Source organism: Heptranchias perlo, chromosome 16 (assembly GCF_035084215.1).
Source record: "Heptranchias perlo isolate sHepPer1 chromosome 16, sHepPer1.hap1, whole genome shotgun sequence".
Lineage (NCBI taxonomy): Eukaryota > Metazoa > Chordata > Chondrichthyes > Hexanchiformes > Hexanchidae > Heptranchias > Heptranchias perlo.
This window is the reverse complement of record NC_090340.1, coordinates 24,035,547-24,054,832: the sequence shown is the minus strand read 5'-3', so window position 1 is coordinate 24,054,832 and position 19,286 is coordinate 24,035,547. Positions and strand designations below refer to the sequence as shown.

The window sequence follows — 19,286 nt, the reverse complement described above, 5'->3', positions numbered from 1 at the left end:
TTGAGAGAGGGTTGGTAAAAGAATGCCTTTATTGCCATTGAGTTGGCCGCTGTGGGGACTACATTTTCCCCGATGTTGCAGGTAAAATTGTGCACCCATTATGTCCTAGTTCACTCTGACCGAAAGAATTGGTGTGTCAATGTGTTTTGTCACTATGCTGTTTGGGATGGGAGACAGTGGAAAAGTCCCATCATTTTTTTCAGAGTTACACCAGTAAAACAAATACTTGTATTTACATAGCACCTCATATCAACATCAACAAAGTGCTTGAGACAATAACTTGGTTTTGAAGACCATCATGTAGGCCACTGGGCTTATATAGCAGATGTTTTGGTATAAATACCGTTTGACTTGTAATAAGCCCATTCAGTGATTTACCAAACTTTTTTGGTATTGTGAAATCCTGATAAATTATGGTTATGATTAGTTTTGCTGTGCAGCAATTTAAAAGTTTAACAGAAAGCCATGTAAAGTCCTATGTGTGCAGTACTGCAACAATAGAACTTTACACCCAAATTCTGCAACGCCAATGTCCAAAAACTGAGTGCTATAGGCAAGGGCACTATTTTGCAGTTTCTAGAACAATTGACTTCTATTGTGAAATGTGATGCCCAAAATGGCAGTAAAATTCCCAGAATCCCATGTAATAAAATTGGAATTTGACTTATTCAGCTTCCATAAGCCAATGTCCCAAATCATAAATTCAGACTCCCGGAATAAGGTCCTCAAAACATTAGTAAAGCTTTGTAATGATAACAGAATTTGACTTACAAAGTCATTATAAACCAATGGCACTGGCTATAGGGAAAATATTGCTTTTTAAATTAGAATGAATAAATGATGCAACAGGGCATTTGGTCTTAAGGAGTAAAATTTTAAATATTCTATGCTATGCAAGAACTTCAAAATGTAATCCAGGATGCTTTTGCATTTTGACTGTTGGAAAAAATACAGTTCATTCCCTTGAGGAAAACTATATTTTTAGACAGGAGGTTTATTTTAATCCTTTGTGCATGTATAATTTCATATCGTGCTGTTTACCCATTTATGAGCGTTCACTTATCACCTAAATAACAAAACTATTCTTTATTGTGGATTCATCCAACTGCATAAACCTTGGGTTCGCCGTTCTTTGCGCGCCCTGCCGCGCTCCCCTCACAATTCACACTTTTTAAATTTTCATTTTATAGAGGTGAATATGCTAATATAACTTTAGTGATTTGTCAGACTTTGGTATATTGTGAGGTGGGTGATCTCAAAACTTAATCTGCAGTTGTAATGATTTGTTTTTATTTATTCTGTTTTTAGCCATGGCCCAGTGTTTCAAACCTAGCCAAGGATTTTATAGACCGACTGCTTACTGTGGATCCCAGTGAGAGGCTGACTGTGGGCCAAGCCTTGAAACACCCTTGGATAGTAAGCATGGCAGCCTCCTCCTCTATGAAGAACCTGCATCGTTCTATCTCTCAGAACCTTTTGAAGAGAGCCTCCTCTCGATGCCAAAGCACCAAGTCAGCCCAGTCCACGAGATCCAGTAGGTCTACGAAGTCCAACAAGTCGCGGAGAGTACGAGAGCGGGAACTGCGAGAGCTTAATTTACGGTACCAACAGCAGTACGAGGCCTGAAAAAGGGCTTGGAGCATTTTTACACGATGTTGCCTTCCACTGTGCACTTTCCTTTCATGTAACTCTCTAAAACATGTTGACCATTGTGGATTCAGTGAACTGGTAACATGGAGAGTTTACACGAACCACTTTCTGCCAATTTAAAAAGATCCATCCGATCTCATTTCCAAATGATCCCACGACTTTCACTGCTAACCCTCAGAAAAAAAAGTCTAAATGCTAACCAATGTCCCAAATTATGGTGGAAAATTTTGAGCCAATGAGACTTTTTTCCAATTAAATTAGCTAAATGTCAATGATTAAATGTACTGTACATGGGGCCATTTAAAAGAGTAAACTTAGATTAGCATATCTGAAATTGATCTGAAAAGGGATAGATATGTCAAATCTCAATTTTCTGGTTACATTTCATAACTTCCGGTTAACTCCAGTTTTATAAGCTTGTGTTGGTAATTGTGTTGCTGTCTTCTCCATGTACATTATTTCTCAATATAGTGATCTGGTAAAGTTGACTCCCATCTTGCAAAAAAAAACTTTACAGTATTTGCATTCATCCAAGTCATAAATGAAAGTTTCTGACACAACAAATGTGCATAATGGAAACGTAATCTCTTGCCGAAATGTCATAAGTTTGATTTAGGTGCATCAGGAATAGATACAAAGGAAGCATTTTACAAACTTGTATTTTTTGTAGTTTTTAAACACTCTTTACAGGTGCACATCTTGCTTTCGCAATCAACACTGAAACGCCTGAGTTTCCTTTCAGGTTTTTTAGGACTGCATATAAATTGTTCAATGAGCCACTATAGCCTAGAAATTCAAAAATCAAATAACCTCTGCATACACTAACTTTATGTGCACTTCAATGTTACCTTTGTTTCTTAATCTAGATCTGCACGGCCAATTAAATGACGATGAATTTAGTTAGTAGATGTGTCCTAAATAAGTGTGCCTAAAACAACTACAAATAGAAGCAGAATTAGTCTATTTCCAAATTTGCCCAATTTAATTAAATGGGATCCATGGTGAGGGAGGGGGGCTTGGGGTGGAAGAAGAGAGACTGTGTTACTATATGAAGGAGCGATATGTTATGGTGAGATGCTACTGTACTAAAAGTATGCAAGCAATAACCTCTGAACGAACCCATAGCTTCTTTCAACCTTATTTTAATTTCTGTTTTAAAACCGTATTTATTTTCCAGGATGGGCAGGTGACTTGTTCCCAGGCCTCAGTTGCTCAAGTCAACTTGTAGTATACGTACAACATCAGTCCAGGGTGACTCGCTCTTCAATTTGTCACTCTCCAGCTAGCATAGTTCTTTCCTTCCCAATGGCATTAGAGCCAACATAAGACATTTTCCAGGTGAGGGAGCTGCAGGTGCAGACCAGTGTCCACCCTGAATATGAGGCGTTTTGAAGGGGGGTCATTTGTCCTGTGACTCCATGTGTATTAGTTTGCACTTTGCCTTACAATAGTGAAGCATTTGTCTCTGACACAGGGACCTAAGTGTCATTTTGCAGATTTATGCTTCTTTTAGCATTCCCACACCAGGTCCTGTTCCCCTTTCACACCTATCCTTGCTAACCCACGTTGGCTGCCGGTCCCCTAACCCCTCCAATGTAAAATGATCATCCTCCTGTTTAAATCCCTTCTTGACCCCTTTCCCTATCTCTCTAATCTCCTCCAGCCCTGCAAATCTCCCATCCATCCCAAACTCTACATTGCTCTGACTCTGGCCTTTTGTGCAGCCCCCCTCATTTCGCCCCACCATTGGCAGTCATGCCTTCAGTTGTCTAGGCCCCACGCTCTGAAATGCCCTTCCCAAACCGCTCTGCCTTTGCCTGCCTCACCTTTAAGGGCGAGTTGAAGACAGTTTCTTTTACGCATTGAGTTGTTATGATCTTAAATGCACTGCCTAAAAGGGTGGTGGAAGCAGTAACTTTCAAAAGCAAATTGGATAGATACTTGAAAGGGAAAAATTCATAGGACAATGGGGGAAGAGCAGGGGAATGGGACCAATTAGATAGCTCTTTCAACGAGCCAGCAAAGGCACGATTGGCCGAATGGCCTCCTTCTGTGCTATAAGGTTCTATGATTGACTCAGTGTCCGTTCTTGTCTGATTACTCTTCTGTAAAGTACCATGGGAAGTTTTTCCACATTAAAGGTGCATTATAAATGCAAGTTGTCGTTGAAAAAGTTTGATATCAATATAATTTGAAAATATTTAAAGAAAAACGCCATTGCTCTTCCACATCAAAACAGTACAACTCAAGATGTAATTTCATCCATTTGTAGTCAGTGAAGGAACATTTTGCTTGCAGTCTTTTTTTCCTCCAAATGGCACTGGTAGTTGAAGATGGATAAAGTGTATTTGTAACACGGGGTCCTTAATATGTTCTGATATATTTGTGTTTAGTTTAAGAATAACTTCTGCTCACATTTTTTTGTATGTTTGGGCAATTACCTTTTTGCTTATTGTCTAGTATTTATCATGGTGCAGTATTGTCATTTGCCAATATTGAATGTTCAAAGTGGCAGTAATCCTCTTAAATATATTTCAAATGACTTCTAAAAACCATTCATTTTTGTAAACCTGCTACAATTGTCTTCTAAAACTAGTCGTCTTTTTTTATGAGGGGGTGAGAAAGGCGAATTTGTTGCTATTATTAGAAGACATTGTGGGGTATATGTGTGGAGCTAGTTATGGCAAGACATGTAGTCACCCTGACCTTAATTTATAACTTCGAACATAAGCACAAGTGTGACAATCCCATCAATAGCTACATAAATGAAAACAGTACTCTGTGACCTCTCAAAAGAAATGTGGTACCTGAGTAATCTGCCACCAGTAATAGCTACATCGTGGTAGGTACTTACCGAAACCAGTACTGTCTTAATTTTCCCAAATGTAACAAACATTTAAAACTCTCTCCAACTACTACTTGTGCTATCAATATAATTAAACTGGCAGCGGCAAGGCAATGAAAATACTTTTCACTACAGAATGTTAGATTTAGTGGACCAGTGTGGATATGCAAAAGTAATTCTGAGCTCCTACCTGTTAGTGGTTTGTATTTTATTGTGTCTGTAATGTAACCAGTTCTTTGAGTTGTTATTCTTTACCATGGAAACCCATTTTTCTTTGGAGACCTAACATTGTTAAGAATTTCTTTAGTCAGTTCGAAATCTTGTAAATGAACATAAAGTCTGGCTGCTTGTAGAATTGTTGAGTGTAGAGGAAGTTTGGCAAGATGCCTCAAAAATGCTGTTAAAAAAAAATCCAGTTCCCTACTATACTCAGCCATGTTGTAAAATTCTCAACAGCCTTGATTTCTGCTGCTTTTCTTTACATTTACCAAACGATCTATACTATAAGCAGATAGGACTTTACATTGTCAATGTTTGGCTGCAGGAGTTACTAATGGCCATTTTCTGACTATACTAAACTGAACTGTAAGCAGTGTGGGTTACTGTAAAAGGATGTTGTTTATGGTATGTGGTTAGGAATTCGCAGGTCTGAATTGGACAGTGTGCATTTTACAGACCGCTTCTCCTAATGTAGCCTAAACGCAAGTAAATTGGGGCAAACATGTCACTTCATATAATATTGATGTTGAAGTGAAGCTTTCTCTGACTGCAGCTGACACAGGTGCATCCAACTGAAGTCATTTCATGCAATTACAGTAATAAATTGAATAGCTGAAAACATAGCTTGTTGTATTCATTGTATTGTTCTGCCTATACTGAGCTCTGCTAAGTAGGGCAAAGATTAAAATATAACTGATTTCTATATCTTGTCACCATTAGTATTTGTATGGGGTGAATAATTTTGGTATTTCATTGCTGCTGTTGAAATATATCAAGATCCAAGTATTGACCAATGTAGAACTAATGTTAATTTGAGACTTTGTGGGCAGAAACAAAAATGTAAAGGCACGGGATGCAGTGCAAACTTAACGCATTTTAACAGGCAATTCTCAAAGTGCACACTGTTTCAAAAAAAAAGGTTGTCTCGTGCCATCCAATGTATGTTGAGTGCAATATATTAACTTTGTACAATTTCCCCTTCATTGTATTATCACCAAGTGAAATGGGACAAGCGCAATTCTGTCCATCTGCTGAAATTGTACTCCTTAGTGTGCGCTTTAATGAAAGAAGAATGGTCGTTGTGGTTTCTGTCATAGCTTAAGCTTGTTACCTTTTTACTAACTGACCTTCACACATTTAATTCTGTGTATAAGCACGTTGTGCCTGAAAATTGTAAGTAGAGATGTGCATTTATTCCAAACATCTTCCTCCTCCGTGATATGCTTGAATATAGACCAAAACTCCAAGAGCAGGATTATTTCACTATTGGCAAAGTTCACAATAGTGGTTAATTTCTGGATTTCTAGGTTGACAGTACAAGAATTCTCATGAAAATGTTCATTTTATGTATTATACGTAAAAGGAAATTAGATTTTATCCAAGTTTAATTAATTTGCACCTAATGTTATGTAACATGCTACGTAAGTGCTGTGAATTAAGAGCCAATAATACAAAAAATGTCACTTAATAAAATTCATGTACCAGATTCCAAAGGAATGTTGGGTTTATTATACCACTGATGAAACTGGCTCTGTAATTGCTACTATTTTGTCTTTATTAAGAAGCCTCTTTGCTCCAGAATATTGTTGAATAGAATATTATTGATTCAGTATCTTTTTTCCTGTCTGAACTACATATAGAATCTTTTGGATGATTTAATTGTTCACTAGATCATTTAACAAGTTTCAATATTCATGAAAAAAAAATCAGGGAAATGAATGTTGAGTAGGAATTTAAAGTTGTGGAATTTCTCCAATTACTTAATTTCCTCCCTTTTAAATTTCCTTTTTTAAAAAAAGAAACCAGATCTGTCAAGACGAATGCTTCATGAATTAGAATGAATTAATTTGTTTTACATCCATTATATTTGCTGATACTGTTTTGAGTTTTATTTGAATTACTGTTAATTTATACAGAATCAAATTTCATATCTTTTGCCTTTTAATTTTTAAACCAGTTAATAAATTCACCTACTTGCTTTTCTACTCTGCAAATGTGGTTAAAAACCAAAATATTGTCGGCAAAGTGTGTACCTGTTTTTTCAACAGGTTCCAACATTTGCTGATTTAAATGATAAACTTCACACCTAGCTCCTGTACATTGAGAATTAAAAAATCTAAGAATTGCACAGAACCATTATTTTATTTGCCAAAAATATCCTTAACTGGATCTATTCAAAAAATTTGTAATTTATTTTTCACAATTATTGTATATCAACTATTTTCATTTGTATCAGTGATATCCAAGAAATCCAGTACGAATTCCTTCAAACTGTGTTGGTATTGGTGCCTTTTTCCTATTCAAGTTTTTAAAAATTATCCATAATAAAAAAAACAGTAATGCAGTCAGTGTTGTCGCAAGGCTTATTTAGCAAATTGGTATTAGTGGAAAAAATACACGAGGCAATATGCTTTAATGTTGTGCAGTACACTTAATTGATGCCCATCCGTCATCAGTAATTCCTACTGTTATAAAGCTCAAAGTGCATTCTCCAGACACAACCACATTTGGAAGAACAGAATTGATTATTGTACAGTTTAAGTGGAGATGGGATCAAAATTTGTCATGCCCACCAGTATGCTTTACTGAAATCCTAGTGACACACTGCATGCAACAATGTACCTTACTTGAACTATAAAACGTGAATGTGAAATGAAACTTGGGATTTTTCCCTAGATCTGGTTAATCCTGTGTACGTGTAAACTTCTATTGCCTTTTCAGATGAATGGATCTGTTGAGAATTTATTGCTGTAGGTTCTTCTAACCTGTAGAAACACTAGAGCATTTTCTTTGCACTAGATTAATCTGGACCATTTATTAAGATGAAATCATTGCGCTGTTTGTATGCTTTGATGTTTTCCTCAACTGTAATAGTGTTCCAGAACATAAAATATTATAAAAATAAGCTTGTGAAAGAAGATTGTATGGTAAATACTGTAGACTGTTGTTTCCGCTTCGAGCAAACAGCAATGGGAGTGGGAGGTGAGCAGTTCAAAAGTTAATTACTGCTGTGCTAATAAAGAGCCAGGGATGTGATTATTGCCTTTCTGTCGCTGTGTAACAAGTTAATCTGCGTGAATGACTGCAGATTAACTTGTTACACTTGTGACTTATGCTCTTGTTAATTATGTTTCACAGTGTCGCCACACACATCTATATTGGATCCCCAAAGCATTTCAGTGCAAATGGAATATTCTTTACAAAGTGCTAATTTAAAGTGGCCCATTTTTTATATATTGTAAAAATAATAAAGGCAGCTTTGTCTACCACTGGGACCAAATGTTACAGCTTTGCAGTATGGTATATTCTGTAGGCGATCTTGACGTGCCTCCCTATAATGTCTTTTACCAAATTCAACCTCTTGCTGGTTCACGAGAATTTTCTTGGATGTGCTGTTTTAGAAAGTATTGTGTTCAGTTTTATTGCCTTTTGTTGTTCCTCCATCAGTTGCTGTTTATAAAAATGTCAGTATATATGATTATCATTTGTAGATCATTTTTGTTGAACATTAATCTGTAACTCAAAAGTTAGAGATTTTATAGAAATTATTTATTTTATGTATTCAGTCTGCTTAATTTGTATGTGATCGTAAATGTTTCCATGGTATTACAATAAAGTGAAGTTTTCATTCACTTTATCCTTTTTTGTGGTATATTTATCCTGGGATTTACTGTGTAGTAAACTTTTATGTATATTTCTCCTTATTTGTCCATTAAAAAGAGAGTCCTACTCATCTGAGTTGTCTGTCTTAAATGTTGTAAAATTAAGTCTGTGCACACTTAATGACCCTTTTTAATACTACTGGGTAAGGCAGACTGGATTCGAACATTCTTGCACATTCATTCAACTATGTACTAAGAGGGTGGGGGAGGGAGAGACACTGTTTCTTAAAGAGCTTTGCACTTTGTGAGGCCTTCAAGTGCTCTTCCCCATTCCAGTCATACATAAACCCCTGTTTGCAGCCACATTGAGTTTTCTGGCTCCTATTATTGGCAGCAGCCTTGACTGTTGTTGTCCATGCTCATGAAAATGTGCTGGTATCCATTTAATCGGTATCTTTTGCACTTAGGATAGGCCAATGGGCCTTTTGCTGAGGTTCTGTAAATGTTTTGGTAATCAATGTTGCAAGATGTGCCAAAATATGTTCTAAATGGCAAAAGAACCAGAGGAGATTAGAATTTTTTAACGCAGTGAGTTATGATCTGGAATGCACTGCCTGAAAGGGTGGTGAAAGCAGATTAAATAGTAACTCTCAAAAGGGAATTGGATAAATACTTGGAAGGGGAAACATTTACAGGGTTATGGGGAAAGAGCAGGGGAGTGGACTAATTGGATAGCTCTTTCAAAGAGCTAAGACCGCTAGCTCTAGACCGAATGGCTGCCTCCTGTGCTGCATCTTGCATTCTTGCATTGCCAGTACCAGCTAGATTTACCTTGATGAAAAACTCTGACATCAAGCTGTTAGATCTCCATTGGGATCTCATGCAACCTTTCCATTAATTGGCACCTGCCTCTAGTGTGTGCTGACCATGTGCACTTCCTGGAAGTGACTGAGCAAAAAATCATGACTGGTTTGCTGGACAGAAAGTCTCTTGAGCAAAGTATCGATTTTAAAGTAAAGCTTGATCCTTCGTGTAAATAAAAAGCGCAAATCCAAGTACTCTAAGAACATTTCTACCTCCATATGGTGGGTGGAGTGGGGGGGGGGGTGGGGGTGGAGAACATGGAATCATAGAATGGCACAGAAGGAGGCCATTTGGCCCGATGAGCCTGTGCTGGCTTTCTGCAAGAGCAATCCAGCTCGTCCCACTCCCCCGCCCTTTCCACGTAGCCCTGCAGATTTTTTCCCTTCAAGGACTTCTCCAATTCCCTTTTGAAAGCCATGATTGAATCTGCCTCCACCACCCACTCAGGCAGTGCATTCCAGATCGTAACCACTCGCTGCATAAAGTTTTTCTTCATGTCGCCTTTGGTTCTTTTGCCAATCACCTTAAATCTATGTCCTCTGGTTCTTGACCCTTCGCCAATGGAAACAGTTTCTCTCTATCTTCTCTGTCTGGACCCCTCATGATTTTGAACACCTCTATCAAATCTCCTTTCAACCTTCTCTGCTCTAAGGAGAACCCCCCAGCTTCTCCAGTCTATCCATGTAACTGAAGTCCTTCATCCCTGGAACCATTCCATTAAATCTTTTCTGCACCCCCTCTAAGGCCTTCACATCTTTCCTAAAGTGCGTTGCCCAGAATTGGACACAATACTCCAGTTGTGGCTGAACCAGTGTTTTATAAAGGTTCATCATAACTTTCTTGCTTTTCTACACTCTGCCTCTATAAATCCCAGGATCCTGTATGCTTTTTTAACCACTTTCTCAATGTGTCCTGCCACCTTCAACGATTTGTGTTCATATACCCCCAGGTCTCTCTGTTCCTGCACCCCCTTTAGAATTGTACCGTTTAGTTTATATTGCCTCTCCTCGTTCTTCGTACCAAAATGTATCACTTCGCACTTCTCTGCGTTAAATTTCATCTGCCACTTGTCCACCCATTCCACCAGCCTGACTATGTCCCCTTGAAGTCTATCACTATCCTCCTCACTATTCACTACACTTCCAAGTTTTGTGTCATCTGCAAATTTTGAAATTGTGCCCTGTACACCCAAGTCCAACTCATTAATATATATATCATGAAAAGCAGTGGTCCTAGTACCGACCCCTGGGCAACATCACTGTATACCTTTCTCCAGTCTGAAAAACAACCGTTCACCACTACTCTGTTTCCTGTCACTGAGCCAATTTCGTATCCATGCTCCCACTGCCCCTTTTATTCCATGGGCTTCAACTTGCTGACAAGCCTATTATGTGGCACCTTATCAAACACCTTTTGGAAGTCCATATACACCACTTCAACCGCATTGCCCTCAACAACCCTCTCTGTTACCTCCTCAAAAAACTCAATCAAGTTAGTTAAACACCACTTGCCTTTAACAAATCCATGCTGGCTTTTCTTAATTAATCCACACTTGTCCAAGTGACTGTTAATTTTGTTCCAGATTATCGTTTCTAAAAGTTCCCCCACCACCGAGGTTAAACTGACTGGCTTGTAGTTGCTGGGTTTATCCTTACACCCTTTTTTGAACAAGGGTGTAACATTTGCAATTGTCCAGTCCATTGGCACCACCCGTGTATCTAAGGGTGATTGACCCCTAACCCTTACCTCCCCCAGCAACCTAGGATGCATCCCATCCGGACCAGGTGACATATCTACTTTAAGTACAGCCAACCTTTCCAGTACCTCCTTTATCAATTTTTAGCCCATGCAGTATCTCAACTACCTCCTCTTTTACCGAGACTTGGGCAGCATCTTCTTTGGTCATGATGTGGAGATGACGGTGATGGACTGGGGTGGACAAATGTAAGGAGTCTTACAACACCAGGTTATAGTCCAACAGCTTTATTTAAAATCACAATCTTTCGGAGGCTTTCTCCTTCGTCACCTGACGAAGGAGGAAGCCTCCGAAAGCTTGTGATTTTAAATAAAGCTGTTGGACTATAACCTGGTGTTGTAAGACTCCTTACATTCTTCTTTGGTAAGGACAGAAGCAAAGTACTCATTTAGTACCTCAGCCATGCCTTCTGCCTCCACACGTAGATCTCCTTTTTGGTCCCTAATCGGCCCCACCCATCCTCTTACAACCTGTATACTATTTATGTGCCTATAGGAGACTTTTGGATTCCCTTTTATGTTAGTTGCCAGTCTATTCTCAATCTTTCTTTGCCCCTCTTATTTTCTTTTTCACTTCCCCTCTGAACTTTCTATATTCAGCCTGGCCCTCACTTGTATTATCAACCTGACATCTGTCATACGCCCCCTTTCTCTGCTTCATCTTACTCCTGCTTTCGTCATCCAGGGAGCTCTGGCTTTAGCTGCCCTTCCTTTCCTCCATGTGGGAATGTTCCTAGACTGTACCTGAACCATCTTCTCTTTAAAGGCCGCCCATTGTTCGATTACAGTTTTGCCTGCCAATCTTTAATTCCAATTTACCCAGGCTAGATCCATTCTCAACCCTCTGAAATTCACCCCCCTCCAATTAAGCATTTTTACTCAAGTGCTCCTTGCCCTTTTCCATAGCTAATCTGAACCTTATGATACCATGATCACTGTTCCCTAAATGTTCCCCCGCTGACACCTGCTCCACTTGACCCACCTCATTCCCCAGAACCAGATCTAGCAATGCCTCCTTCCTTGTAGGTCTGGAAAAGTATTGATCAAGAAGGTTCTGAACACACTTCAGAAATTCTTCCCCCTCTCTGCCCTTTACTCTAGTACTATCCTGGTCTATATTAGGATAGTTGAAGTCCCCCATTATCACTACTCTAAGGCTCTTGCACCTCTGTAATTTCCCTGCAAATTTGCTCCTCTATATCTTCCCCACTAGTTGGCGGCTTATAGAATAACCCAGTAGTGTACTGGCACCTCTATTGTTTCCTAACTCTAACCAAATAGATTCTGTCCTTGACCCTTCCAGAACATCCTGTCTCTCCAGCACTGCAATATTCTCCTTAATCAATACTGCCACCCACCCCCCCCACCAGCTTTCTTTCCTTCCCTATCTTTCCTGAACACCTTGTATTTAGTACTCAATCCTGCCCTTTTTTGAGCCAAGTCTCCGTTATTGCCACGACATCATATTCTCATGTGACTATTTGTGCCTGCAGCTCACCAACCTTATTTACTACGCTTCGTGTGTTTACACACATGCACTGTAAACCTATCTTAGACCTTCTTGTGTTCTCTCTAGTCTGATCCCATCTAATACTGTACTATTTCTTATTCTATTGCTATCTGTGTCTCCCAATCATTTGTGCACCTTGTTTCTCCTTTCCAATGCTACGTCCTGGTGCCCATCCCCTGCCAAATTAGTTTAAACCTCTCCCACAGCACCAGTGAACCTCCCCGCTAGGACATTGGTTCCAGCTTTGTTGAGGTGCAACCTGTCCGGCCTGTTCACTGGATCTCGCACTGAATCATCCCAAAAATGCAGGGAAAAATTGTAAACTGAGCATGTTCTTGAATCTACCCACGGGGTGGCATTGAATCCATCTCTTCAGATGTGGAAAATGTGAACACATGGAGCTTGTGTAATTGCACTTCCAGCTGCTACCTATGTCCATCCCATCAAGTCACTTGGTCATGTTTTTGTATAAGCTGCTTGGGTCAGCACAACTGACCCAAAATGTGTACTAATGTGTATGATATCCAGTGTTTTTAAACAAAGCTTTTAGTGGTTGAGTTATAATGAGCACATTTGGTACCCTCTCTTCCTGCGCCCACCCCCACCCCTACCAATACTCTGCTTTGAAGAGCTGGCTGGAAGGAGATCCCTATCAGGGCTCCTTTAAAAGATTCACCCATTGCACATAATTGGCATTAACTTTAAATGTTTTTTTTAATGTAAGCTTTAAAATCTTTCTTAAACAGTGAGTGCTGATGGGTTCAAGAGAGCCAGCATGAAGCACGTACCGGTGATGATGCCCACCATTGCAACTTAAATGTGAGTTCTGCAGCGTTGACCACTGACATTAATTCACTCCCCAGGTTTCCTAACTTCTCCGGATAAACTTCCCACTAACTTTCTTTGCTACAATTACTTGAACAATAATTTTCAAAAAAAATCTACTGTAATGAACAAATGATAATTGGAATTTTATGTTTTGCAAAAGACTTCAGGTAGGCAATGAAAGATGGAATTTGAGTGACATCTTCTGATTTATTGAGGTATGACACCTTTGTATTTTTGAGTCATTCAGTATGGTACAATAAACTGCTGTAATCAATTGTATTGGACTGAAATCCTGTCAGCTTAACTTTAACACAGAATTACAATAGTGACTACACTTCCAAAAAAAATACTTAATTGTCTGTAAAGCACTTTGGGACGTCCTGAGGTGGTGAAAAGTGCTGTATAAATGCAAGTCTTTTTCTTTTACTTGGTTCAACGTTTCTACATTTCTGAATAATGAAAAGCAGCTAATTTGCACTCTTTTGTAACCTATTAACTGTTCCTCATGCAAAGCATTTTTTAAAATTACTCTCCATTCCCCCACTCCATTCTGAGACTGTGTACCATTCTCTAGTTGTAGTGACTTGCTCTTGGCCTCTGCTGCTGTGGGAGATTTTGTCTGATTTTTTTTTTTACCAAAGCAGTTGATCCCTGCTTGATACCATCACAGGATGAAACATGCACCGTGTAGTGAGTTGAAGGCTCAGGAATAAACTTTGTATTCTGCTTCCCAGCTAAAATTTTCAATTACTTATTTTAAAAAAATAGCATTAAAAACAACTTGCATTAACTTAATGTGCGAACAGACCTCTAAAATATGGTAATTATAACATTATTTCCATAAATTGCAGAATTAAAATGCTTCAAAACTCCCATTTCTTTTCATTTATGTAATTTAAAGACCTACCAAGAGCACATTACCAGACATGCTACATATATTTCTCTATTATGTGAACAATGAGGTTACCTTGAGACTAAAAGCAATTTAGAACATACCCTGATTAGAAAGCTGGAGTTTTAAAAGTGCTTTTGAGATGACTCAATTACTGGAGAATACATAGAAGTGGATTAATCAGTGTACTTCAACTATTTTGACCTCATCTGTAATCTCTCCACCAAGTAATACACACTACCGTATAATTATTGTTGCCAAAACTGTAGAGAATCTTTACTGTATCAATGTCTTGTTTCTCATTTTCTCAGTGGGTGGAGAAGTGAGTCTGCCTCTTGCTGATGTATGTTTACCTACAGGAAGCCAGTATCTATAATCGACCACACCAGCCATGTTGGAAATGTTAGAAAATAAATGCAATAGTGCAAGTGAATCTCCCACCCCTTCCCCAGAGTGCTCACCTATCTCTTTCTCCCGCCACTCCTTCATCCTTCCAAGTGCTGCTCTCAGACATTTCCATGCATCCCCTCTTCCCCTGACTCTTCCCCCCCCCCCCCCCCCCCCAAGCCAAACAAAAGTGCTGCTCTTGGCTTTTTCTCTCTTCCCACTTATAACTGGGATGGAAACCATTTTCCAAGTACGAACAGTAATTTATGAAAGTGGAGGAAGGTATTTAATACTAATTTCTCAGGGTGCTATTGCATGATAAATACAGTGGAAACCTATTATTGATTAGATTGAAAAAGCAAACAAGTATAATTGATCTTTAATGCATTTCAAGTGGAACAAGTTGTATGATATAAAATGCAATTTAAATGCCCCAGAAGAAGCTGAATCCAGTAGAATGATAAGAATTCAAGTGTTAGGTTGCTGTAGAAGAGGAGGGAAATAAACTACTGTTACTATGCATGCAGCTTTAGAAGTCATTTGGAGAACTAACTTATATATACTAGGTGATCTCCACGTGGTCAGAGAATGTAGTGATCAGGAGCCAGGCACTTCTCAGAGAAAAAGGGAAAATCGATCTCAGACTTATTAGCGAACCTGCTCGTGAAGACCTGGAAGCAGGTCTTGTCTTTACAGCGTGTGGCAAGAAAGGAGAGAAAATGCTTCAAAAAATCTGATGGAGATGTACTTTACACTACAGATTTGATGGTAACAAAGTAATTTAAGCAAGTGCAACTGGACAGTAGCATTTAGGAAGGGAGTTGGGCTGGTAATAGCATAGCACAGCACATACTAGCAAAATGACCGAATGTGTTCTGAACGGCACTACATCAGAACACAATATGAGCAGGAGTAGGCCATACGGCCCCCCGAGCCTGCTCCGCCATTCAATAAGATTATGGCTGATCTTCAACCTCAACTCCACTTTCCTGCCCGATCCCCATATCTCTTGATTCCCTTAGAGTCCAAAAATCTATCGATCTCAGCCTTGAATATACTCAATAACTGAGCGTCCACAGCCCTCTGGGGTAGAGAATTCAAAGATTCACAACCCTCTGAGTGAAGAAATTCCTCCTCATCTCAGTCCTAAATGGCCAACCCCTTATCCTGAGACTATGTCTCTGATTCTAGATTCTCCAGCCAGGGGAAGAAGCATCTCGGCATCTGCTCTGTCAAGCCCCCTCAAAATCTTACATGTTTCAATGAGATCACCTCTCATTCATCTAAACTCCAGTGAGTATAGGCCCATTCTACTCAATCTCTCCTCATAGGACAACTCTCTTATTCCCAGGAATCCATCTCACTGAATTCATTGAGATGAATGCTAATTCACAAAAATACTACAATTACATAGAATGTACAACACAGAAACAGGCCATTTGGCCCAACAGGTCCATGCCAGTGTTTATGCTCTACACGAGCCTCCTCCCTTCCTACTTCATCTAAACCTATCAGCATAGCTTTCTATTCCTTTCTCCCTCATGTGTTTATCTAGCTTCCCCTTAGCTAGTCTCCTCAACTATCCAAGCAGTGGATGGAGTCATACCTAGCACAAAGGAAGATGGTCGTGGTTGTTGGAGGCCAATCATCTCAGCCTCAGGACATTGCTGCAGGAGTTCCTCAGGGCAGTGTCCTAGGCCCAACCATCTTCAGCTGCTTCATCAATGACCTTCCCTCCATCATAAGGTCAGAAATGGGGATGTTCGCTGATGACTGCACAGTGTTCAGTTCCATTCGCAACCCCTCAAATAATGAAGCAGTCCGAGCCCGCATGCAGCAAGACCTGGACAACATCCAGGCTTGGGCTCATAAGTGGCAAGTAACATTTGCGCCAGATAAGTGCCAGGCAATGACCATCTCCAACAAGAGAGAGTCTAACCACCTCCCTTTGATATTCAACGGCATTACCATCGCTGAATCCCCCACCATCAATATCCTGGGGGTCACCATTGACCAGAAACTTAACTGGACCAGCCATATAAATACTGTGGCTACGAGAGCAGGTCAGAGGCTGGGTATTCTGCGGCGAGTGACTCACCTCCTGATTCCCCAAAGCCTTTCCACCATCTACAAGGCACAAGTCAGGAGTGTGATGGAATACTCTCCACTTGCCTGGATGAGTGCAGCTCCAACAACACTCAAGAAGCTCGACACCATCCAAGATAAAGCAGCCCGCTTGATTGGAACCCCATCCACCACCCTAAACATTCACTCCCTTCACCACCGGCGCACTGTGGCTGCAGTGTGCACCATCCACAGGATGCACTGCAGCAACTCGCCATGGCTTCTTCGACAGCACCTCCCAAACCCGCGACCTCTACCATCTAGAAGGACAAGAGCAGCAGGCACATGGGAACAACACCACCTGCACGTTCCCCTCCAAGTCACACACCATCCCGACTTGGAAATATATCGCCGTTCCTTCATTGTCGCTGGGTCAAAATCCTGGAACTCCCTTCCTAACAGCACTGTGGGAGAACCGTCACCACATGGACTGCAGCGGTTCAAGAAGGCGGCTCACCACCACCTTCTCGAGGGCAATTAGGGATGGGCAATAAATGCTGGCCTCGCCAGCGCCGCCCACATCCCGTGAATGAATTTAAAAAAAGTATGTGGCCCCCTTAATCTTCCCACCAAAATGTAATACCTCACTTATCTATATTCATTTGCCAATTACACACCCATTCTGCAAGTTTATTAATGTCTTCCTGTATTTTGTCGCAGTCCTCCTCGGTATTAACTATACCCCCCAATTTCGTGTCATCCGCAAATTTTGAAATTGTACTTCCAAATCCTGAGTCCAAATCGTTTAAGTAAATGGTGAACAACAATGTTTCCAGCACCGATCCTTGTGGAATGCCACTCCCACTTTTTGCCAGTCTGAGTAACTACCTTTAACCCCTACCCTCTGTTTTCTGTTTTGTAGCCAGCTTGCTATCCATTCTGCTACTTGTCCCCTGACTCCACTTTAGTCATGAGTCTACAATGAGGTACCTTATTGAAGGCCTTTTGAAAATCCAAATACATTACATCTACTGCATTACTCTTCTGTACCCTTTCTGTTACTTCTTCAAAGAATTCAATAAGGTTGGTCAAGCATGACCTTTTCTTTTGAAATCCATGCTGACTATTCTTAATTATATTTTTGGTTTCTAGATGTTTTCTATTACATCTTTGAGTAAGGATTCCATTACCTTTCCTACCACTGACATTAAGCTAATTGGTCTATAGTTCCCTGGACTGGTTCTACCTCCTTTTTTAAATATAGGAATCACATTAGCTGTCCACCAGTCTTCTGGCACTATTCCCTTTTCTACTGAATTTTTATATATATGTAATAGTGCCTCTGCTATCTCTTCCCTAACTTCTTTTCATGTGCACGGATGTAATTCATCCAGACCAGGAGTTTTATCCTCTCTAAGTTGATCAGTTTATCAATTATCTCCCCCCCACCCCCTTCCTATCTTAAATGTCTTTATATCTTTTTTGATTTCTTCTAATATCATGCCCACCATGTTAGTCTCCCTGGTAAATTCTGAGGCAAAGTCATTATTTAATATTTCTGCCATTTCGCTGTCATTACCTGTGAGTTTATCGTGTGGCCCTATCCCTATCCTAATTTTTCTTTTGTTGTTTATGTGTCTGTAGAATACTTTACTATTTCTTTTTATATTCCTTGATAATTTAATTTCATAGTTTCTCTTTGCCTTCCTAATTGTTTTTTTTAAACTTCTTTCCTAACCTTTTCATATTCCCTTTTGTCATCCTCTCCTTTGTTGTCTACGTACTTAGTTAATGCCTTTTTCTTTAGTTTCAATTTTGCCCTTATTTCTTTATTCATCCATGTTGTATCATTACTGGCTAGTTTGTTCTTGCTTTTTAGTGGGATATATTTCTCCTGGACTCTATTGATCACCGTTTTAATTGTTTCCCACTGCTGTTCTATTTCTTTGTTTCAGAAAATGTTTCCAATTTATTTTCCCTAGTCCCATTCTCATCCCGTGAAAACCATTTTGATTCAGGTGGAGCCCGTCCCAGCGGTACAGATCCTTCCTGTCCCAGTCCTGGTACCAGTGTCCCATGAAATGGAACCCCTCTTTCGCACACCACTTCTTCAGCCACGCATTCACCTTTCTGATCTACTTATCCCTATGCCACTTAGCACGTGGCTCGTGTAGTAAATCTGAGATTACCTCCTGTGAGGTCCTGCTTTTTAATTTTGTTCCTAGTTTCTGATATTCCCTTAGCAGGACCTCCTCGTTCTTCCTTATGTGATTGGTGCCAACATGAACCACGACCACGGAATCCTCCCCCTCCCTTTCCAAGTTCCTCTCCAGTTGCTCCGAGATGTCGTTTACCCTTGCACCAATTAGGCCACACATCCTCCTGGACTCTCGGTCGTGACTGCAGAGGATGCCATCCATCCCCCGATTATAGAATTCCCTATGACTACAACCTTTCTGTTCTGATCCTCCCCACCTTGGACTGCCTCATGCGCCACGGTACAAGGGTTAGCATTTTGGGCATCTTCTCTGTATAGCCTTTATCCTTATCCTCACAGGTATCAAGTACTTCGTACCTGTTGGTCAGGACCAGTGTCTGCAGAACCTCCTTCTCTCCCTCGTGTCAGAGTGTCTCTAACTTGCACTCCAGCTCAAAGACTCTAAACCGGAG

At 40.1% G+C, this 19,286-nt stretch overlaps 1 protein-coding gene across 1 annotated transcript in view; it reads left to right on the top strand.

The window, feature by feature from the left end:
* The window catches only part of pskh1 (protein serine kinase H1), a 56,466-nt gene extending 48,047 nt beyond the window's left edge, over positions 1-8,419 (top strand). Inside the window, exon 3 of the mRNA XM_067997820.1 lies at positions 1,309-8,419. Within this exon, the coding sequence (XP_067853921.1) occupies positions 1,309-1,626 (318 nt within the window). The 3' untranslated portion in view covers positions 1,627-8,419. The remainder of the gene's footprint in view (positions 1-1,308) is intronic.
* The last annotated feature ends 10,867 nt before the right edge of the window (positions 8,420-19,286 follow it).